This window comes from Saimiri boliviensis, chromosome 14 (assembly GCF_048565385.1).
Source record: "Saimiri boliviensis isolate mSaiBol1 chromosome 14, mSaiBol1.pri, whole genome shotgun sequence".
NCBI lineage: Eukaryota > Metazoa > Chordata > Mammalia > Primates > Cebidae > Saimiri > Saimiri boliviensis.
The window spans coordinates 3,868,460-3,890,947 of record NC_133462.1 but is presented as its reverse complement, the minus strand read 5'-3'; the positions used below and the strand labels follow the sequence as shown (position 1 = coordinate 3,890,947).

The 22,488-nt window shown below is 50.0% G+C and overlaps 2 protein-coding genes and 2 pseudogenes across 4 annotated transcripts in view; 1 reads left to right on the top strand and 3 right to left on the bottom strand.

The window, feature by feature from the left end:
* Positions 1-2,327: 2,327 nt before the first annotated feature.
* On the bottom strand, positions 2,328-2,773 carry LOC141581236 (nucleoside diphosphate kinase B-like). Its single transcript, XM_074385966.1, has 3 exons — positions 2,680-2,773; positions 2,463-2,595; positions 2,328-2,349 (listed from the first exon to the last, which is right to left on the bottom strand). The coding sequence occupies exons 1-3, from the start codon at positions 2,771-2,773 to the stop codon at positions 2,328-2,330; spliced, it is 249 nt and encodes an 82-aa protein (XP_074242067.1).
* A 2,924-nt stretch (positions 2,774-5,697) lies between these two features.
* On the bottom strand, positions 5,698-6,240 carry LOC141581235 (nucleoside diphosphate kinase B-like; annotated as a pseudogene).
* Positions 6,241-9,177: 2,937 nt separating this feature from the next.
* On the bottom strand, positions 9,178-13,529 carry LOC141581233 (nucleoside diphosphate kinase B-like; annotated as a pseudogene).
* Positions 13,530-19,603: 6,074 nt separating this feature from the next.
* The window catches only part of NLRP2 (NLR family pyrin domain containing 2), a 33,480-nt gene continuing 30,595 nt past the window's right edge, over positions 19,604-22,488 (top strand). For all 3 annotated transcript variants that reach the window (XR_005578603.2, XM_039466750.1, XM_039466749.2), the window contains exon 1: positions 19,604-19,696. The gene's annotated coding sequence lies outside the window, so the exon portion shown is untranslated. The remainder of the gene's footprint in view (positions 19,697-22,488) is intronic.

Sequence of the window (22,488 nt, the reverse complement as noted above, 5' to 3'; positions counted from 1 at the left end):
GTGGGCCGGGCAGCCACGCTGCGCTGCCGGAACCGCATTTGAATCTTAAAAAAAAAAAAAAAGAAAAGAAAACTTTGACCAGGAACAGTGCCTCACGCCTGTAATCCCAGCACTTTGGGAGGCCGAGACGGGTGGATCACAAGGTCAGGAGATCAAGACCATCCTGGCCAACACGGTGAAACCCTAACTCTGCTAAAAATACAAAAATTAGCCGGGCGTGGCTGTAGTCCTAGCTACTCAGGAGGCTGAGGCAGAAGAATCGCTTGTACCCAGAAGGCGGAAGCTGCAGTGTGCTGAGACTGCCCCACTGCACACTCCAGCCTGGGTGACAGAGCCAGACTCTGTCTCCAAAAACAAAAAAAGAAAGGAAAAAAAAAAATCAGTCAGGCATAGTTTTGTGCACCTGTAATCCCAGCTACTTGGGAGGCTGAGGCAGGAGAATCGCTTGAACCTGGGAGGCGGAGTTGCGGTGAGCCGAGATGGAGCCACTGCACTCCAGCCTGAGCAACACAGGGAGACTCTGTCTCGAAGAAAGTAAGCAAGAGGCAGGACTCAGACAGAGCACATCAGCTGCTCCGTTTCTCGCCTTCGTCTTTTTTCATCACTGCATCCATGATGACAGCAGGAAAGAAAGGTGAGAATTGTCTTGTGGGCGTGGGCTAGTGTCAGTAGACTAGAGACACAACCTCCACTTCAGGGTGTTTTAGTCGGGCTGCCTGGCTGCCCCTTCTGTAACCATCTGTCCTAAGCCAGGCTCGGCTGCCTGGACTCCTACCGCAGAGGGCCAAGTGCCTCAGTGGTCCTCATGGCCATGATGATGGCCCTGGTGCAACGAGAAGAGGTCCCTCAACAGAGTCAGGGGAACGCCAGCTGGAGTCTAGCCACAGACACCAGCACCCTCTGCTGACATCAAAGGGCTGTGCTCAGCTGGACGCACCTATAATCCCAGCACTTCAGGAGGCCAAGGCAGGCAGATCATCTGAGGTCAGCAGTTCGAGACCAGCCTGGCCAACATGGTGAAACCCAATCTCTACTAAAAATACAGAAATTAGCCAGGCGTGGTGGCACGTGCCTACAATCCCAGCTACTCAGGAGGCTGAGGCAGGAGAATTGCTTTAACCCAGGAGACAGGCTGCAGTGAGCCAAGATTGTGCCACTGCACTCCAGGCCAGGTGACAGAGTGAGACTCCTTCTCAAAAAAAAGATCTACTCTCTTAGCAAATTTCAAATATACAATGCAATATTGTTAACTCTAATCACATTCCTGTATATTACATCTCTAGAACTCATTCAAGCTGCATAACTGAAACTTGGTGCCCTGTGCAAAACATTTCCCCATGATTCCCTCCCCCAAGTCTCTGGCATTCCACTTTCTGTTCCTATGTATTTGACTACTTTAGATTCCACGTATAAGTGAGATCATACAGTATTTGCCTTTTTTTTTTTTTTTTTTTTTTTTTTTTTTTTTTTTTGGTCTGGTTTATTTAACTTAGCACAATGTCCTTCATTCCTTCATGTTCTTCCATGTTGTTGGAAAAATAGAATTTATTTATTTCTTTATTTTTTTTTTTTGAGACGGAGTCTTGCTATGTCCCCCAGCTGGAATGCAGCAGCACAATCTCAGCTCACCAAAACCTCCGCCTCCTGGGTTCAAGTGATTGTCCTGCCTCAGTCTCCCCAGTAGCTGGGACTGCAGGCACACACTGCCACGCCCAGCTAATTTTTTGTATTTTAGGAGAGCCAGGGTTTCACCATGTTGGCCAGGCTGGTCTCCAGCTCCTGACCTTGTGATCTGTCCACCTCGGCCTCCCAAAGTGCTGGGATTACAGACGTGAGCCACTGCACCTGGCTGATCTCTGTTAAGGGTTCTTATCACAGCTAAAAGAAAAAAAAGAAGAAGGAGAAGGAGAAGAAAGAAGGAAGAAGAAAAAGAGGAGGAGGAGGAAGAAGAAGAAGGAAAAGAATTTATTGAAATGTGCGACCTCCCGACAATGAAAATAAATAATTAAAAGGAAAATAAAAATAGAGAAGGGGTTTCACCATGTTGGCCAGGCTGGTCTCGAACTCCTGACCCCAGATGATCCACCCACCTCGGCCTCCCAAAGCACTGGGATTACAGGCCTGAGCCACTGCGCCCGGTCAATGCTGTTGCTTGTAAGTCGGTGGCATGAAGAGCTGTGTCCAGGGACACACCGAGCCACGCTGAAGCCGATGCTGCTGGGTCCACCCCTTATTCACAGACGCAGTTGTGCGCACACAAACTTGTAGTCACTCAGCTCTTCAGGCTTCGCCATAGGCTGATTTCTTTTGCAGCACGTTTTACTGAGTCACCGCCATGAATGATGTTCCCGCCCACGTGAATGCAGAGGTCCCCAAAAATGGTGTCTGGCTTAGAATCCACTGCCTTGGTCTCCCCAAGCAACACCTGGGCCGTCTGCACCACATTCAGCCCCTACCAGACTATGGCCACCACCGGCCCTGAGTTCACCGACTTCGTCAGCCCAGGGAAGAATGGGCGGCCTTTCAGGTCAGTGTAGCGCTGCTTCAGGGGTTCCTCAGAGGCCAGGAAGAACTTCATGGCGAGAGGCGGGACCCCTTCTGCTCGAAGCACTACATGACCGCGTCCACCAGGCGGCGCTGCACGCCGTCCGCCTTCACTTCACGGCCGCGAGGCAAGACCCCTTCTGCACGAAGCACTAATGATCTCGTCCACCAGACGGCGCTGCACGCCGTCCTGCTTGATGGCGAAGAAGGTGCGCTCGAGATTGGCCATGGGCCGGGCAGCTGGGTGGGCCGGGCAGCTGGGTGGGCCGGGCAGCCGCGCTGCACTGCCCGAACCGCATTTGAATCTTAAAAAAAAAAAAAAAAAAAATCTTTGACCAGGCGCGGTGCCTCATGCCTGTAATCCCAGCACTTTGGGAGGCCGAGGCGGGTGGATCACAAGGTCAGGAGATCGAGACCAATCTGGTCAACATGGTGAAACCCCGTTTCTACTAAAAATACAAAAAAAATTAGCTGGGCATGGTGGCGCGTGCCTATAATCCCAGCTACTCAGGTGGCTGAGGCAGGAGAATTGCCTGAACCCAGGAGGCGGAGGTTGCGGTGAGCCGAGATCGCGCCATTGCACTCCAGCCTGGGTAACAAGAGCGAAACTCCGTCTCAAAAAAAAAAAAAAAAATACAAAAATACAAAAATTAGCCGGGCGTGGCTGTAGTCCTAGCTACTCAGGAGGCTGAGGCAGAAGAATCGCTTGAACCCAGAAGGCAGAAGCTGCAATGTGCTGAGACTGCCCCACTGCACACTGCAGCCTGGGTGACAGAGCCAGACTCTGTCTCAAAAAAAAAAAAAAAAACAGTCAGGCATAGTTGTGTGCACCTGTAATCCCAGCTAGTTGGGAGGCTCAGGAAGGAGAATCGCTTGAACCTGGGAGGCGGAGTTGCGGTGAGCCGAGATGGAGCCACTGCACTCCAGCCTGAGCAACACAGGGAGACTCTGTCTCGAAGAAAGTAAGCAAGAGGCAGGACTCAGACAGAGCACATCAGCTGCTCCGTTTCTCGCCGCCATCTTTTTTCATCACTGCATCCATGATGACAGCAGGAAAGAAAGGTGAGAATTGTCTTGTGGGCGTGGGCTAGTGTCAGTAGACTAGAGACACAACCTCCACTTTAGGGTGCTTTAGTTGGGCTGCCTGGCTGCCCCTTCTGTAACCATCTGTCCTAAGCCAGGCTCGGCTGCCTGGACTTCTACTGCAGAGGGCCAAGTGCCTCAGTGGTCCTCATGGCCATGACGATGACCCTGGTGCAAGGAGAAGAGGTCCCTCAACAGAGTCAGGGGAACGCCAGCTGGAGTCTAGCCACAGACACCAGCACCCTCTGCTGACATCAAAGGGCTTTGCTCAGCCGGACGTAGTGGTTCACACCTATAATCCCAGCACTTCAGGAGGCCAAGTCAGGCAGATCATCTGAGGTCAGCAGTTCGAGACCAGCCTGGCCAACATGGTGAAACCCAATCTCTACTAAAAATACAGAAATTAGCCAGGCGTGGTGGCACGTGCCCACAATCCCAGCTACTCAGGAGGCTGAGGCAGGAGAATTGCTTTAACCCAGGAGACAGGCTGCAGTGAGCCAAGATTGTGCCACTGCACTCCAGGCCAGGTGACAGAGTGAGACTCCTTCTCAAAAAAAAGATCTACTCTCTTAGCAAATTTCAAATATACAATGCAATATTGTTAACTCTCATCACATTCCTGTATATTACATCTCTAGAACTCATTCAAGCTGCAAAGCTGACACTTGGTACCCTGTGCAAATATTTCCCCATGATTCCCTCCCCCCAGTCTCTGGCATTCCACTTTCTGTTCCTATGAATTTGACTACTTTAGATTCCACACATAAGTGAAATCATACAGTATTTGCCTTTTTTTGGTGTGGTTTATTTAACTTAGCACAATGTCCTTCATTCCTTCATGTTCTTCCATGTTGTTGGAAATAGAAGAATTTCTTTATTTCTTTCTTTCTTTTTTTGGGATGGAGTCTTGCTCTGTCACCCAGGCTGGAGTGCAGTGGCATGATCTCAGCTCACTGCAGCCTCCACCTCCTGGGTTCCAGCGATTCTCCTGACTCAGCCTCCTGAGTACCTGGGATTACAGGTGCACTCCACCATGCCCGGCTAATGTTTGTATTTTTAGCAGAGGCGGGATTTCATCATGTTGGCCAGGCTTGTCTCGAACTTCTGACCTCGTGATCTGCCTGCCTCCACCTCCCAAAGTGCTGGGATTACAGGCGTGAGCCACCTCACGGGCCTGGCTTCTAATTTAAATGATAACCGTCCTTCCCCAAAACTAAACTACCCTTGTGAAACTAAGGAAAGGCCAGCAAGTGAGGGAAATGAGAGACGCCTGAGTTCAGCCATGGTTCCGGAGGGCGGAAGATTTGCAACTTCCACAATTACTCCTGTAAATAACGTCGTGATTGTGGAACCTGAGATTGGCCTTTTGAGGTGTCTTTTCAGCCTTCTGCTTTATTTTTTTTTTTCTTTTGAGACGGAGTCTTGCTCTGTCCCCCAGCTGGAATGCAGCAGCACAATCTCAGCTCACCAAAACCTCTGCCTCCTGGGTTCAAGTGATTCTCCTGCCTCAGCCTCCCGAGTAGCTGGGACTGCAGGCACACACTGCCACGCCCAGCTAATTTTTTGTATTTTAGTAGAGCCAGGGTTTCACCATGTTGGCCAGGCTGGTCTCCAACTCCTGACCTTGTGATCTGTCCACCTCAGCGACCCAAAGTGCTGGGATTACAGACGTGAGCCACTGCACCTGGCTGATCTCTGTTAAGGGTTCTTATCACAGCTAAAAGAAAAAAAGAAGGAGAAGGAGAAGAAAGAAGGAAGATGAAAAAGAGGAGGAGGAGGAAGAAGAAGAAGGAAAAGAATTTATTGAAATGTGCGACCTCCTGACAATGAAAATAAATAAATAAATAAAAAGTAAAATAAAAATAGAGAAGGGGTTTCACCATGTTGGCCAGGCTGGTCTCGAACTCCTGACCCCAGATGATCCACCCACCTCGGCCTCCCAAAGCACTGGGATTACAGGCCTGAGCCACTGCGCCCGGTCAATGCTGTTGCTTGTAAGTCGGGGGCATGAAGAGCTGTGTCCAGGGACACACCGAGCCACGCTGAAGCCGATGCTGCTGGGTCCACCCCTTATTCACAGACGCAGTCGTGCGCACAAGACTTGTAGTCACTCAGCTCTTCAGGCTTCACCACAGGCTGATTTCTTTTGCAGCACGTTTTACTGAGTCACCGCCATGAATGATGTTCCTGCCCACGTGAATGCAGAGGTCCCCAAAAATGGTGTCTGGCTTAGAATCCGCTGCCTTGGTCTCCCCAAGCATCACCTGGGCCGTCTGCACCACATTCAGCCCCTACCAGACTATGGCCACCACCGGCCCTGAGTTCACCGACTTCATCAGCCCAGGGAAGAATGGGCGGCCTTTCAGGTCAGTGTAGCGCTGCTTCAGGGGTTCCTCAGAGGCCAGGAAGAACTTCATGGCGAGAGGCGGGACCCCTTCTGCTCGAAGCACTACATGACCGCGTCCACCAGGCGGCGCTGCACACCGTCCGGCTTCACTTCACGGCCGCGAGGCGGGACCCCTTCTGCACGAAGCACTACATGATCTCGTCCACCAGGCGGCGCTGCACGCCGTCCGGCTTGATGGCGAAGAAGGTGCGCTCGAGATTGGCCATGGGCCGGGCAGCTGGGTGGGCCGGGCAGCTGGGTGGGCCGGGCAGCCGCGCTGCACTGCCCGAACCGCATTTGAATCTTAAAAAAAAAAAAAAAAAAAAAATCTTTGACCAGGCGCGGTGCCTCATGCCTGTAATCCCAGCACTTTGGGAGGCCGAGGCGGGTGGATCACAAGGTCGAGAGATCGAGAACAACCTGGTCAACATGGTGAAACCCCGTTTCTACTAAAAATACAAAAAAAATTAGCTGGGCATGGTGGCGCGTGCCTGTAATCCCAGCTACTCAGGAGGCTGAGGCAAGAGAATTGCCTGAACCCAGGAGGCGGAGGTTGCGGTGAGCCGAGATCGCGCCATTGCACTCCAGCCTGGGTAACAAGAGCGAAACTCCGTCTCAAAAAAAAAATAATACAAAAATACAAAAATTAGCCGGGCGTGGCTGTAGTCCTAGCTACTCAGGAGGCTGAGGCAGAAGAATCGCTTGAACCCAGAAGGCAGAAGCTGCAGTGTGCTGAGACTGCCCCACTGCACACTCCAGCCTGGGTGACAGAGCCAGACTCTCTCAAAAAAAAAAAAAAGCAAAAAAAAAAACAGTCAGGCATAGTTGTGTGCACCTGTAATCCCAGCTACTTGGGAGGCTCAGGCAGGAGAATCCCTTGAACCTGGGAGGCGGAGTTGCGGTGAGCCGAGATGGAGCCACTGCACTCCAGCCTGAGCAACACAGGGAGACTCTGTCTCGAAGAAAGTAAGCAAGAGGCAGGACTCAGACAGAGCACATCAGCTGCTCCGTTTCTCGCCGCCATCTTTTTTCATCACTGCATCCATGATGACAGCAGGAAAGAAAGGTGAGAATTGTCTTGTGGGCGTGGGCTAGTGTCAGTAGACTAGAGACACAACCTCCACTTTAGGGTGCTTTAGTGGGGCTGCCTGGCTGCCCCTTCTGTAACCATCTGTCCTAAGCCAGGCTCCGCTGCCTGGACTTCTACTGCAGAGGGCCAAGTGCCTCAGTGGTCCTCATGGCCATGATGATGACCCTAGTGCAACGAGAAGAGGTCCCTCAACAGAGTCAGGGGAAAGCCAGCTGGAGACTAGCCACAGACACCAGAACCCTCTGCTGACATCAAAGGGCTGTGCTCAGCCGGACGTAGTGGTTCACACCTATAATCCCAGCACTTCAGGAGGCCAAGGCAGGCAGATCATCTGAGGTCAGCAGTTGGAGACCAGCCTGACCAACATGGTGAAACCCAAGCTCTACTAAAAATACAGAAACTAGCCAGGCGTGGTGGCACGTGCCTACAATCCCAGCTACTCAGGAGGCTGAGGCAGGAGAATTGCTTTAACCCAGGAGACAGGCTGCAGTGAGCCAAGATTGTGCCACTGCACTCCAGGCCAGGTGACAGAGTGAGACTCCTTCTCAAAAAAAAGATCTACTCTCTTAGCAAATTTCAAATATAAAATGCAATATTGTTAACTCTAATCACATTCCTGTATATTACATCTCTAGAACTCATTCAAGCTGCATAACTGACACTTGGTGCCCTGTGCAAATATTTCCCCATGATTCCCTCCCCCCAGTCTCTGGCATTCCACTTTCTGTTCCTATGAATTGGACTACTTTAGATTCCACACATAAGTGAAATCATACCGTGTTTGCCTTTTTTTGGTGTGGTTTATTTAACTTAGCACAATGTCCTTCATTCCTTCATGTTCTTCCATGTTGTTGGAAATAAAAGAATTTCTTTCTTTCTTTCTTTCTTTTTTTGCGATGGAGTCTTGCTCTGTCACCCAGGCTGGAGTGCAGTGGCATGATCTCAGCTCACTGCAGCCTCCACCTCCTGGGTTCCAGCGATTCTCCTGACTCAGCCTCCTGAGTAGCTGGGATTACAGGTGCACTCCACCATGCCCGGCCAATGTTTGTATTTTTAGCAGAGGCGGGATTTCATCATGTTGGCCAGGCTTGTCTCGAACTTCTGACCTCGTGATCTGCCTGCCTCCACCTCCCAAAGTGCTGGGATTACAGGCGTGAGCCACCTCACGGGCCTGGCTTCTAATTTAAATGATAACCGTCCTTCCCCAAAACTAGACTACCCTTGGGAAACTAAGGAAAGGCCAGCAAGTGAGGGAAATGAGAGACGCCTGAGTTCAGCCACGGTTCCGGAGGGCGGAAGATTTGCAACTTCCACAATTACTCCTGTAAATAACGTCGTGATTGTGGAACCTGAGATTGGCCCTTTGAGGTGTCTTTTCAGCCTTCTGCTTTATTTTTTTTTTTTCTTTTGAGACGGAGTCTTGCTCTGTCCCCCAGCTGGAATGCAGCAGCACAATCTCAGCTCACCAAAACCTCTGCCTCCTGGGTTCAAGTGATTCTCCTGCCTCAGCCTCCCGAGTAGCTGGGACTGCAGGCACACACTGCCACGCCCAGCTAATGTTTTGTATTTTAGTAGAGCCAGGGTTTTACCATGTTGGCCAGGCTGGTCTCCAACTCCTGACCTTGTGATCTGTCCACCTCAGCGACCCAAAGTGCTGGGATTACAGACGTGAGCCACTGCACCTGGCTGATCTCTGTTAAGGGTTCTTATCACAGCTAAAAGAAAAAAAGAAGAAGGAGAAGGAGAAGAAAGAAGGAAGATGAAAAAGAGGAGGAGGAGGAGGAAGAAGAAGAAGGAAAAGAATTTATTGAAATGTGCGACCTCCTGACAATGAAAATAAATAAATAAATAAAAAGGAAAATAAAAATAGGGAAGGGGTTTCACCATGTTGGCCAGGCTGGTCTCGAACTCCTGACCCCAGATGATCCACCCACCTCGGCCTCCCAAAGCACTGGGATTACAGGCCTGAGCCACTGCGCCCGGTCAATGCTGTTGCTTCTAACTCGGTGGCATGAAGAGCTGTGTCCAGGGACACACCGAGCCACGCTAAAGCAGATGCTGCTGGGTCCACCCCTTATTCACAGACGCAGTCGTGCGCACAAACTTGTAGTCACTCAGCTCTTCAGGCTTCACCACAGGCTGATTTCTTTTGCAGCACGTTTTCCTGAGTCACCGCCATGAATGATGTTCCTGCCCACGTGAATGCAGAGGTCCCCAAAAATGGTGTCTGGCTTAGAATCCACTGCCTTGGTCTCCCCAAGCATCACCTGGGCCGTCTGCACCACATTCAGCCCCTACCAGACTATGGCCACCACCGACCCCGAGTTCACCGACTTCATCAGCCCAGGGAAGAATGGGCGGCCTTTCAGGTCATTGTAGCGCTGCTTCAGGGGTTCCTCAGAGGCCAGGAAGAACTTCATGGCGAGAGGTGGGACCCCTTCTGCTCGAAGCACTACATGACCTCGTCCACCAGGCGGCGCTGCACGCCGTCCGGCTTCACTTCACGGCCGGGAGGGGGGACCCCTTCTGCACGAAGCACTACATGACCTCGTCCACCAGGCGGCGCTGCACGCCGTCCGGCTTGATGGCGAAGAAGGTGCGCTCGAGATTGGCCATGGGCCGGGCAGCTGGGTGGGCCGGGCAGCCACGCTGCGCTGCCGGAACCGCATTTGAATCTTAAAAAAAAAAAAAAAAGAAAGAAAACTTTGACCAGGAACAGTGCCTCACGCCTGTAATCCCAGCACTTTGGGAGGCCGAGGCGGGTGGATCACAAGGTCAGGAGATCAAGACCATCCTGGCCAACACGGTGAAACCCTGACTCTGCTAAAAATACAAAAATTAGCCGGGCGTGGCTGTAGTCCTAGCTACTCAGGAGGCTGAGGCAGAAGAATCGCTTGAACCCAGAAGGCGGAAGCTGCAGTGTGCTGAGACTGCCCCACTGCACACTCCAGCCTGGGTGACAGAGCCAGACTCTGTCTCCAAAAATAAAAAAAGAAAGGAAAAAAAAATCAGTCAGGCATAGTTGTGTGCACCTGTAATCCCAGCTACTTGGGAGGCTCAGGCAGGAGAATCCCTTGATCCTGGGAGGTGGAGTTGCGGTGAGCCGAGATGGAGCCACTGCACTCCAGCCTGAGCAACACAGGGAGACTCTGTCTCGAAGAAAGTAAGCAAGAGGCAGGACTCAGACAGAGCACATCAGCTGCTCCGTTTCTCGCCTCCGTCTTTTTTCATCACTGCATCCATGATGACAGCAGGAAAGAAAGGTGAGAATTGTCTTGTGGGCGTGGGCTAGTGTCAGTAGACTAGAGACACAACCTCCACTTCAGGGTGCTTTAGTCGGGCTGCCTGGCTGCCCCTTCTGTAACCATCTGTCCTAAGCCAGGCTCGGCTGCCTGGACTCCTACTGCAGAGGGCCAAGTGCCTCAGTGGTCCTCATGGCCATGATGATGGCCCTGGTGCAACGAGAAGAGGTCCCTCAACAGAGTCAGGGGAAAGCCTGCTGGAGTCTAGCCACAGACACCAGCACCCTCTGCTGACATCAAAGGGCTGTGCTCAGCTGGACGCACCTATAATCCCAGCACTTCAGGAGGCCAAGTCAGGCAGATCATCTGAGGTCAGCAGTTCGAGACCAGCCTGGCCAACATGGTGAAACCCAATCTCTACTAAAAATACAGAAATTAGCCAGGCGTGGTGGCACGTGCCTACAATCCCAGCTATTCAGGAGGCTGAGGCAGGAGAATTGCTTTAACCCAGGAGACAGAGGCTGCAGTGAGCCGAGATTGTGCCACTGCACTCGAGGCAGAGTGACAGAGTGAGACTCCCTCTCAAAAAAAAGATCTACTCTCTTAGCAAATTTCAAATATACAATGCAATATTGTTAACTATCATCACATTCCTGTATATTACATCTCTAGAACTCATTCAAGCTGCATAATTGACACTTGGTGCCCTGTGCAAAACATTTCCCCATGATTCCCTCCCCCAAGTCTCTGGCATTCCACTTTCTGTTCCTATGTATTTGACTACTTTAGATTCCACGTATAAGTGAGATCATACAGTATTTGCCTTTTTTTTTTTTTTTTTTTTTTTTTGGTCTGGTTTATTTAACTTAGCACAATGTCCTTCATTCCTTCATGTTCTTCCATGTTGTTGGAAATAAAAGAATGTCTTTCTTTCTTTCTTTCTTTCTTTCTTTCTTTTTTTGCGATGGAGTCTTGCTCTGTCACCCATGCTGGAGTGCAGTGGCATGATCTCAGCTCACTGCAGCCTCCACCTCCTGGGTTCCAGTGATTCTCCTGACTCAGCCTCCTGAGTACCTGGGATTACAGGTGCACTCCACCATGCCCAGCTAATGTTTGTATTTTTAGTAGAGGCGGGATTTCATCATGTTGGCCAGGCTTGTCTCGAACTTCTGACCTTGTGATCTGCCTGCCTCCACCTCCCAAAGTGCTGGGATTACAGCTGTGAGACACCATGCCGGCCAATTTTTGTATTTTTAGTAGAGACGTGGTTTCGCCATATTGACCAACCTGGTCTCGAACTCCTGATCTCACCTCATGATCTGCTTACCTCAGCCTCCCAAAGTACTGGGATTACAGAGGTAAGCCACCATGCCCGACCAAGGACTTGCTTTTGTAAGGAAACTTGAGATGACTTGTCCAATGTTCCAAACTTATATTCCTTCTGTGAAACTAAAGCTGCCTTTGCATAATTAGGACCTAAGAGAAATGTGATGCCACTGACTCCAGCTAGCCTCACGGACTGGCTGTCTTCCCTCATTCTTGGATGGGACCAAGTTAACTTTGGAGATAAACTGAATTTATAATTTCTTTTTTTTTTTTTTTAAGAGATGGGGTTTCACCGTGTTGGCCAGGCTGGTCTCAAACCCCTGACCTCCGGTGATCCACCCACCTCAGCCTCCCAAAGTGCTGCGATTACAGGCGTGAGCCACCTCACGGGCCTGGCTTCTAATTTAAATGATAACCGTCCTTCCCCAAAACTAAACTACCCTTGTGAAACTAAGGAAAGGCCAGCAAGTGAGGGAAATGAGAGAGGCCTGAGTTCAGCCACGGTTCCGGAGGGCGGAAGATTTGCGACTTCCACAATTACTCCTGTAAATAACGTCGTGATTGTGGAACCTGAGATTGGCCCTTTGAGGTGTCTTTTCAGCCTTCTGCTGGTTTTTTTTTTTTTTTTTTTTTTTTTTTTTTTTTTTTTGAGACGGAGTCTTGCTCTGTCCCCCAGCTGGAATGCAGCAGCACAATCTCAGCTCACCAAAACCTCTGCCTCCTGGGTTCAAGTGATTCTCCTGCCTCAGCCTCCCGAATAGCTGGGACTGCAGGCACACACTGCCACGCCCAGCTAATTTTTTGTATTTTAGTAGAGCCAGGGTTTCACCATGTTGGCCAGGCTGGTCTCCAACTCCTGACCTTGTGATCTGTCCACCTCCGCCACCCAAAGTGCTGGGATTACAGACGTGAGCCACTGCACCTGGCTGATCTCTGTTAAGGGTTCTTATCACAGCTAAAAGAAAAAAAGAAGAAGGAGAAGGAGAAGAAAGAAGGAAGATGAAAAAGAGGAGGAGGAGGAGGAAGAAGAAGAAGGAAAAGAATTTATTGAAATGTGCGACCTCCTGACAATGAAAATAAATAAATAAATAAAAAGGAAAATAAAAATAGGGAAGGGGTTTCACCATGTTGGCCAGGCTGGTCTCGAACTCCTGACCCCAGATGATCCACCCACCTCGGCCTCCCAAAGCACTGGGATTACAGGCCTGAGCCACTGCGCCCGGTCAATGCTGTTGCTTGTAAGTCGGTGGCATGAAGAGCTGTGTCCAGGGACACACCGAGCCACGCTGAAGCCGATGCTGCTGGGTCCACCCCTTATTCACAGACGCAGTTGTGCGCACACAAACTTGTAGTCACTCAGCTCTTCAGGCTTCGCCATAGGCTGATTTCTTTTGCAGCACGTTTTACTGAGTCACTGCCATGAATGATGTTCCCGCCCACGTGAATGCAGAGGTCCCCAAAAATGGTGTCTGGCTTAGAATCCACTGCCTTGGTCTCCCCAAGCATCACCTGGGCCGTCTGCACCACATTCAGCCCCTACCAGACTATGGCCACCACCGGCCCTGAGTTCACCGACTTCGTCAGCCCAGGGAAGAATGGGCGGCCTTTCAGGTCAGTGTAGCGCTGCTTCAGGGGTTCCTCAGAGGCCAGGAAGAACTTCATGGCGAGAGGCGGGACCCCTTCTGCTCGAAGCACTACATGACCTCGTCCACCAGGCGGCGCTGCACACCGTCCGCCTTCACTTCACGGCCGCGAGGCGGGACCCCTTCTGCACGAAGCACTACATGATCTCGTCCACCAGGCGGCGCTGCACGCCGTCCTGCTTGATGGCGAAGAAGGTGCGCTCGAGATTGGCCATGGGCCGGGCAGCTGGGTGGGCCGGGCAGCTGGGTGGGCCGGGCAGCCGCGCTGCACTGCCCGAACCGCATTTGAATCTTAAAAAAAAAAAAAAATCTTTGACCATACGCGGTGCCTCATGCCTGTAATCCCAGCACTTTGGGAGTCCGAGGCGGGTGGATCACAAGGTCAGGAGATCGAGACCAACCTGGTAAACATGGTGAAACACCGTTTCTACTAAAAATACAAAAAAAATTACCTGGGCATGGTGGCGCGTGCCTATAATCCCAGCTACTCAGGTGGCTGAGGCAGGAGAATTGCCTGAACCCAGGAGGCGGAGGTTGCGGTGAGCCGAGATCGCGCCATTGCACTCCAGCCTGGGTAACAAGAGCGAAACTCCGTCTCAAAAAAAAAAAAAAAAAAAAAAATACAAAAATTAGCCGGGCGTGGCTGTAGTCCTAGCTACTCAGGATGCTGAGGCAGAAGAATCGCTTGAACCCAGAAGGCAGAAGCTGCAGTGTGCTGAGACTGCCCCACTGCACACTCCAGCCTGGGTGACAGAGCCAGACTCTGTCTCAAAAAAAAAAAAAAAAAAAAAAAAAAAACAGTCAGGCGTAGTTGTGTGCACCTGTAATCCCAGCTACTTGGGAGGCTGAGGCAGGAGAATCGCTTGAACCTGGGAGGCGGAGTTGCGGTGAGCCGAGATGGAGCCACTGCACTCCAGCCTGAGCAACAGGGAGACTCTGTTTTCTTTGAAAACAGAAGAAGAAGAAAGTAAGCAAGAGGCAGGACTCAGACAGAGCACATCAGCTGCTCCCTGTTTCTCACCGCCGTCTTTTTTCACCACTGCATCCATGATGACAGCAGGAAAGAAAGGTGAGAATTGTCTTGTGGGCGTGGGCTAGTGTCAGTAGACTAGAGACACAACCTCCACTTCAGGGTGCTTTAGTCGGGCTGCCTGGCTGCCCCTTCTGTAACCATCTGTCCTAAGCCAGGCTCGGCTGCCTGGACTCCTACTGCAGAGGGCCAAGTGCCTCAGTGGTCCTCATGGCCATGATGATGGACCAGTGCAACGAGAAGAGGTCCCTCAACAGAGTCAGGGGAACGCCAGCTGGAGTCTAGCCACAGACACCAGCACCCTCTGCTGACATCAAAGCGCTGTGCTCAGCCGGACGCAGTGGTTCACACCTATAATCTCAGCACTTCAGGAGGCCAAGGCAGGCAGATCATCTGAGGTCAGCAGTTCGAGACCAGCCTGGCCAACATGGTGAAACCCAATCTCTAATAAAAATACAGAAATTAGCCAGGCGTGGTGGCACATGCCTACAATTCCAGCTACTCAGGAGGCTGAGGCAGGAGAATTGCTTTAACCCAGGAGACAGAGGCTGCAGTGAGCCGAGATTGTGCCACTGCACTCGAGGCAGGGTGACAGAGTGAGACTCCCTCTCAAAAAAAAAGATCTACTCTCTTAGCAAATTTCAAATATACAATGCAATATTGTTAACTATAATCACATTCCTGTATATTGCATCTCCAGAACTCATTCAAGCTGCATAACTGGAACTTGGTGCCCTGTGCAAAACATTTCCCCATGATTCCCTCCCCCCAGTCTCTGGCATTCCACTTTCTGTTCCTATGAATTTGACTACTTTAGATTCCACGTGTAAGTGAGATCATACAGCATTTGCCTTTTTTTTGTCTGGTTTATTTAACTTAGCACAATGCCCTTCATTCCTTCATGTTCTTCCATGTTGTTGGAAATAAAAGAATGTCTTTCTTTCTTTCTTTCTTTCTTTCTTTCTTTCTTTCTTTTTTTGCGATGGAGTCTTGCTCTGTCACCCATGCTGGAGTGCAGTGGCATGATCTCAGCTCACTGCAGCCTCCACCTCCTAGGTTCCAGCGATTCTCCTGACTCAGCCTCCTGAGTACCTGGGATTACAGGTGCACTCCACCATGCCTGGCTAATGTTTGTATTTTTAGTAGAGGCGGGATTTTGTCATATTGGCCAGGCTTGTCTCGAACTTCTGACCTCGTGATCTGCCTGCCTCCACTTCCCAAAGTGCTGGGATTACAGCTGTGAGACACCATGCCAGCCAGCCAATTTTTGTATTTTTAGTAGAGACATGGTTTCACCATATTGACCAAGCTGGTCTCGAACTCCTGATCTCACCTCATGATCTGCTTACCTCCGCCTCCCAAAGTACTGGGATTACAGAGGTAAGCCACCATGCCCGACCAAGGGCTTGCTTTTGTAAGGAAACTTGAGATGACTTGTCCAGTGTTTCAAACTTATATTCCTTCTGTGAAACTAAAGCTGCCTTTGCATAATTAGGACCTAAGAGAAATGTGATGCCACTGACTCCAGCTAGCCTCACGGACTGGCTGTCTTCCCTCATTCTTGGATGGGACCAAGTTAACTTTGGAGATAAACTGAGTTTATAATTTCTTTTTTTTTTTTTAAGAGATGGGGTTTCACCGTGTTGGCCAGGCTGGTCTCAAACCCCTGAGCTCCAGTGATCCGCCCACCTCAGCCTCCCAAAGTGCTGCGATTACAGGCGTGAGCCACCTCACGGGCCTGGCTTCTAATTTAAATGATAACCGTCCTTCCCCAAAACTAAACTACCCTTGTGAAACTAAGGAAAGGCCAGCAAGTGAGGGAAATGAGAGAGGCCTGAGTTCAGCCACGGTTCCGGAGGGCGGAAGATTTGCAACTTCCACAATTACTCCTGTAAATAACGTCGTGATTGTGGAACCTGAGATTGGCCTTTTGAGGTGTCTTTTCAGCCTTCTGCTTTTTTTTTTGAGACGGAGTCTTGCTCTGTCCCCCAGCTGGAATGCAGCAGCACAATCTCAGCTCACCAATACCTCTGCCTCCTGGGTTCAAGTGATTCTCCTGCCTCAGCCTCCCGAGTAGCTGGGACTGCAGGCACACACTGCCACGCCCAGCTAATTTTTTGTATTTTACTAGAGCCAGGGTTTCACCATGTTGGCCAGGCTGGTCTCCAACTCCTGACCTTGTGATCTGTCCACCTCCGCCACCCAAAGTGCTGGGATTACAGACGTGAGCCACTGCACCTGGCTGATCTCTGTTAAGGGTTCTTATCACAGCTAAAAGAAAAAAAAGAAGAAGGAGAAGGAGAAGAAAGAAGGAAGAAGAAAAAGAGGAGGAGGAGGAGGAGGAAGAAGAAGGAAAAGAATTTATTGAAATGTGTAGCCTAAAAACTGCTCCTGGCACATTTTCTTTTCTTTTTTTTTGAGATAAAGTCTCCCTCTGTCAGAGGCTGGAGTGCAATGGCGAGATCTGGGCTCACTGCAACCTCCTCCCCCCGGATTCAAGCAATTCTCCTGCCTCAGCCTCCCAAGTAGCGGGGACTACAGGCACACACCACCACCCCTGGCTAATTTTTCTGTATTTTTAGTAGAGACAGGGTTTCATCATGATGGCCAGGATAGGTCTCGATCTCTTGACCTTGTGATCCACCGGCCTCGGCCCCCCAAAGGGCTGGGATTACAGGTGTGAGCGACCTTGCCAGGCCTGGCAGATTTAATTCATCGTTTCTCTTCCCTCCATCCCTCACTTTCTGACTCTTTCTAGAATAGAGCTGGGCTTCCGAAGCTGACAGCTGTTTGTGATCTACAAGACCTCAGACAGGTTTTCTAAATATTTCTTGCCTTCATTTTCTCAAGGAACGTGAAAAATGGGTAGGATCCTGGCAATCCCTACTGTGGAGGAGAGTATAAAGGACCTTGTAAGTAAACACAGGGTCAAGCATGGGGGCTCATGCCTGAAATCCCAGCACTTTGGAAGGCCATGGTGGCGGGAAGATCGCTTAAGCCCATGGGATTGAGACTAGCCTGGGCAACATCGCGAGACCACCATCTCTACAAAAAATGTGAAAATCGAGTCAGGCGTGATGGTGTATGCCTGTAGCCTGCAGTGAGCTATGATTGTGCCGCTGCACTCCAGCCAGGGTGACAGAGTGAGACCCTGACTCAAAAAGAAAAGAAATACAGATGCAGACATACATATGTTGGTTCTAAAACATGAAAAAGGCTGGGTGCGGTGGCTCACGCCTGTAATCTCAGCACTCTGGGAGGCCAATGCGGGCGGATCAAGAGGTCAGGAGTTTGAGACCAGCCTGACCAATATCGTGAAATCCCATCTCTACTAAAAATACAAAAAAAAAAAAAAAAAAAAAAACCTAGCCTGGTGTCTGTAGTCCCAGCTACTTGGGAGGTGGAGGCAGGAGAATCTCTTGAACCCACAAGGCAGAGGTTGCAGTGAGCCAAGCTTGTCCCACTTCACTCCAGCCGGGGTGGCAATGCAAGACCCCATCTCAAAAAAAAAAAAGGAAAGAAAGAAAAGAAAATAAAAAAGCTGTAAAACTCAAATGTTTAGCCTTTATTTATTTATTTTATGTATGTATGTATGTATTTTTGAGACGGAGTTTTCCGCTCTTGTTGCCCAGGCTGGAGTGCAATAGTGCGATCTCTGCTCACCGCCACCTCTGCCTCCTGGGTTCAAGCAATTCTCCTGCCTCAGCCTCCTGAGTAGCTGAGATTACAGGCATGCACCACCCAGCCTGGCTATCTTGTATTGTTAGTAGAGACGGGGTTTCTCTATGTTGGTCAGGCTGGTCTCAAACTGCTGACCTCAAGTGATCTGCCAGCCTCAGCCTCCCAAAGTGCTGGGATTAGAGGTGTGAGCCACTGTGCCCGGCCAAATTTTTAGTCTTATTTACATGTTTACAAAATTAATACTGCTGGCCGGGCACGGTGGCTCATGCCTGTAATCCCAGCACTTTGGGAGGCTGAGGCTGGGGGATCACCTGAGGTCAGGTCTTCAAGAGCAGCCTGGCCAGCATGGCAAACACCATCTCTACTTTAAAAATTCAAAAAATTAGCTGAGCATGGTGGTGCATGCCCGGAGTCCCAGCTACTCGGGAGACTGAGGCAGGAGAATCTCTTGAACCCAGGAGGTGGAGGTTACAGTGAGCCAAGATTACACCATTGTACTCCAGCCTGGGCAACAGATCAAGACTCCATCTTAAAAAAAAAAAAAAAAAAAAAAAAAGAATTGGTTGGGTGTGGTAGCTCATGCCTGTAATCCAAGCACTTTGGAGGCCAAGGCAGGCAGCTCACCTGAGGTCGGGAGTTCAAGACCAGCCTGACCAACATGGTGAAACCCCGTCTTTATAAAAAATAAAAAAATAAAAAATAAAAAAAGAATTAGTCTGGGCATGGTGGCTCAAGCCTGTAATCCCAGCACTTTGGGAGGCTGAAGCAGGTGGATCATGAGATCAGGAGTTTGAGACCAGCCTGGCCAAGATGGTGAAACCTTATCATCTCTACTGAAAATACAAAAATTAGCCAGGTGCGGTGGCAGGCACCTGTAATCCCAGGTACTCGGGGGAGGCTGAGGCAGGAGAATCACTTGAACCCAAGAGACGGAGATTGCAGTGAGCTGAAATTGCACCATTGCACTCCAGCTTGGGCAACAAGAGTGAAACTGTCTCAAAAATAAATTAATTAATTGATTAATACTGCCAGTGGCTGGGCATGGTGGCTCACACCTGTAATCCTAGCACTTTGGGAGGCCGAGGTGGGTGGATCACCTGAGGTCAGGAGTTCAACACCAGCCTGGCCATCATGGCGAAACCCCACCTTAAAAAAAAAAAATACTGCCAGTGTAAAACTGATGAATTTGGTGCTTTTCATGTGTCTCATAGTTGACGTGTCATTGTTAATTAACTGGAAATGCAGTTGGATTTTTATTAATAATATGCCTCGTGTGATGGAGAAGGTAGCCAATCACAGCTGAGGCTTCTAAGCAGTGATTCTCAGACTCCGCAACAGTCGTAATTATCTGGGACTCTAAAGAACTCCAGTATCTGAGCAGCCCGAATCTAACCAACCAACCAGAATCTCTGGGCGTTCGTGCTTTGAAATGAAGCCCCAGATAGGTGAGTTTAACAGGCAGCCAAGATTGAGAACCACAGGTGAAGATGGGGAAGCTCAGGTGAGGAGTCAGCACCCACCTCTCAGGATTCCTGATGGGTACAGGAAGTGCCCAGCAGCGGTCAGGCCCTGAGGACCAATCACAGGTTGGAGCTGAAAGAGAAACCTTTTTATTAGCGCTTTCTCAGCCTCCAGCGCTCAGAGCCGGGGAGTAGGGCCGGGCCTTGGGAGGTGAGTAGCTGCTGGGCAACTCCGCAGCTTCATTTCTGTATTTCTCCATTCCACGGTTAGTTGTTGTCTCTGCGGTAAAATTCCTCCTTTTTTTTTTTTTTTTTTTTTTTTTTTTGAGACAGTCTCACTTTGTCACCCAGGCTAGAGTGCAGTGGTGCAATCACGTTCAAGTCTGAATACCTCCCAGATTCAAGGGAGTTTCAGGCCTCAGTCTCCTGAGTAGCTGGAACTATAGGCAGGAGCCACCACACATGGCAAACATTGAATAACTTTCCTTCTCTTGCTGGAAGCTCAATTCACCGTTGCCTTCCCCCTGCCACACCCCTTTTCTGAGGGTTTTACTCTGTTGCCCAGGCTGGAGTGCTGCGGCACGATTTTGGCTCACTGCAGCCCGGACCTCCCAGGCTCAATCAAGCAATCCTCCCACCTCAACATCTGCAGTATCTGGGACTATGGGAGTGTGCTACCACGTCTGTTCCGGCTGAAAGTAATAAAATTACTTATTTCTAGAGACTCACTATATGTAGGGTCTTAGTATGTTACCCAAGCTGGTTTCTTTTATTATTTATTTATTTATTTATTTATTTATTTTTGAGACAGTTTTGCTCTTGTCACCCAGGCTGGAATGCAATGGTATGATTTCAGCTCACTGCAACCTCCGCATTTTAGGTTCAAGGGATTCTCCTGCTTCACCCTCCTGAGTAGCTGGAACTACAGGCATGCACCACCACGCCGGCTAATTTTGTATTTTTAGTAGAGATGGGGTTTTTCCATGTTGGTCAGGCTGTTCTCGAACTCTTGACCTCAGGTGATCCGCCTGCCTCAGCCTCCCAAAGTGCTGGGATTACAGGGAGGAGCCACCTTGCCCAGGCTAAACCTTTTCATCTGTTAGAAGTTCAGTGGTTTGGGCAAGGTGGCTCACACCTGTCACTCCTAGCAATTTTTATTTTATTTTGAAATGGAATCTTGCTCTGTCACCCATGCTGGAGTGCAGTGGTACGATCTTGGCCCACTGCAACGTCCATCTCACGGGTTCAAGCAGTTCTTCCTCAGCCTCCTGAGTAGCTGGGACATTTCAGCACTTTGGGAGGCTGAGGTGGGCAGATCACCTGAAGTCAGGAGTTCAAGACCAGCCTGACCAACATGGAAAAACCCCATCTCTACTAAAAATAGAAAATTAGCCGGGTGTGGTGGCACATTCCTGTAATCCCAGCTACTCGGGAGGCTGAGGCAGGAAAATTGCTTGAACCCAGGAGTTCAAGCAGTGAGCCAAGATGGCGCCATCGCATTCCAGCCTGGGTGACAGAGCGAAACTCAGTCTTAAAAAAAAAAAAAAAACTCAGTGGCTCTGACTTGGGAAAGAGTAGCAGATGCTTAGATCTGGAGACTCTAGTTTACATTGGCTCATAACAGGATAGGGTTTGTGTGCTTCCATTTCTGTTCTCCTGGGAGATTTAGGGTATACAGAGAGCTATAGAGAACTCAAAAAAAAAAACAGAAGAATTGTAACAGGTCAGAAGCTGTGGTTGCTGTGTGGAGTCCTGGGCAGTGCCAAGGTTTGGTGTTGACTGAGTCCCTCTCTTAACAGAAGCTATTGTCTTTCATTCATTGAGGTGATGGAACCTCTTAGCATCATTCTAGTTCAGCTTCCAGACCTGAGGCTTATGCAGGTACCTGTGCCAGCTGCCATGCTCACGTCATTGACAGCTATCACATAAAGTGGTTTTATTCCTAGCCAGACCTGGTGGCAGGTACCTGTAATCCCTCCTGTCATCAGGAGGCTGGTCTCGAACTCCTGACCTCACGTGATCTGCCCTCCTCAGCCTCCCAAAGTGCTGGGATTACAGGGAGGAGCCACTGAGCACTGGCTATAAAAAAAGAGAGACAGAGGTGTTGTACCCGCTTTGTAAAGTTTTTGTTGCTACTTCTATTTTTTTATTTTTTTGAGACAGCGTTTCGCTCTGTTGCCCCGGCTGGAGTGCAGTGGCACAGTCTTGGCTCACTGCAACCTCCGCCCCGCGGGTTCAAGCGATTGTCCTGCCTCAGCCTCCCAAGTAGCTGGGATTACAGGTGCCCGCCTCCATGCCCGGCTAATTTTCATATTTTTAGTAGACGTGGGGTTTCACCATGCTGGCCAGGCTAGTATCAAACTCCTGGCCTCAGATGATACTTCCACCTCGGCCTCCCAAAGTGCTGGGATTACAGGCGTGAACCACCATGCCCAGCCCTGCAGCTGTTTTTAAAATAGAGACAGGGTTTTGTTACGTTAACAGGCTGGTCTAGAACTTCTGGACTGGGGTGATACCCCACCACAGCTTCCCAAAGTGCTGGGATTACAAGCGTGAGCCACTGCACCCAGTGTTTTGTTTTGTTTTTTTTTTTTTCTGTTATTTGTTTTTACCAAGCTGGAGTGCAGTGGTGCGATCACGGCTCACTGCAACCTTAACTTCCCGGGCTCAGCCTCCTTAGTAGCTAGGACTACAAGTGCATGCCACCGTGCCCAGCACATTTTCTTTGTATTTTTTTGTAGAGAGAGGGTTTTGCCATGTTCTGCAGGCTGGTCTCAAACTCCTTGGCCCAAACAGTCCTCCCACCTTGGCTTCCCAAAGTGTTGGGGTTACAGGTGTGACCCACGGCACCTGGCCAGCTTCGGTCAAGTAAAAGCCACACACCTGTGTCCTGAGACCAGGCTCCACCGCTCATTCACCTTCAAGCCAATTTTTGTTTCCTTTTTATTTTGAGATGGAGTCTAGCTCTGTCGCCCAGGCTGGAGTGCAATGGCACAATCACGT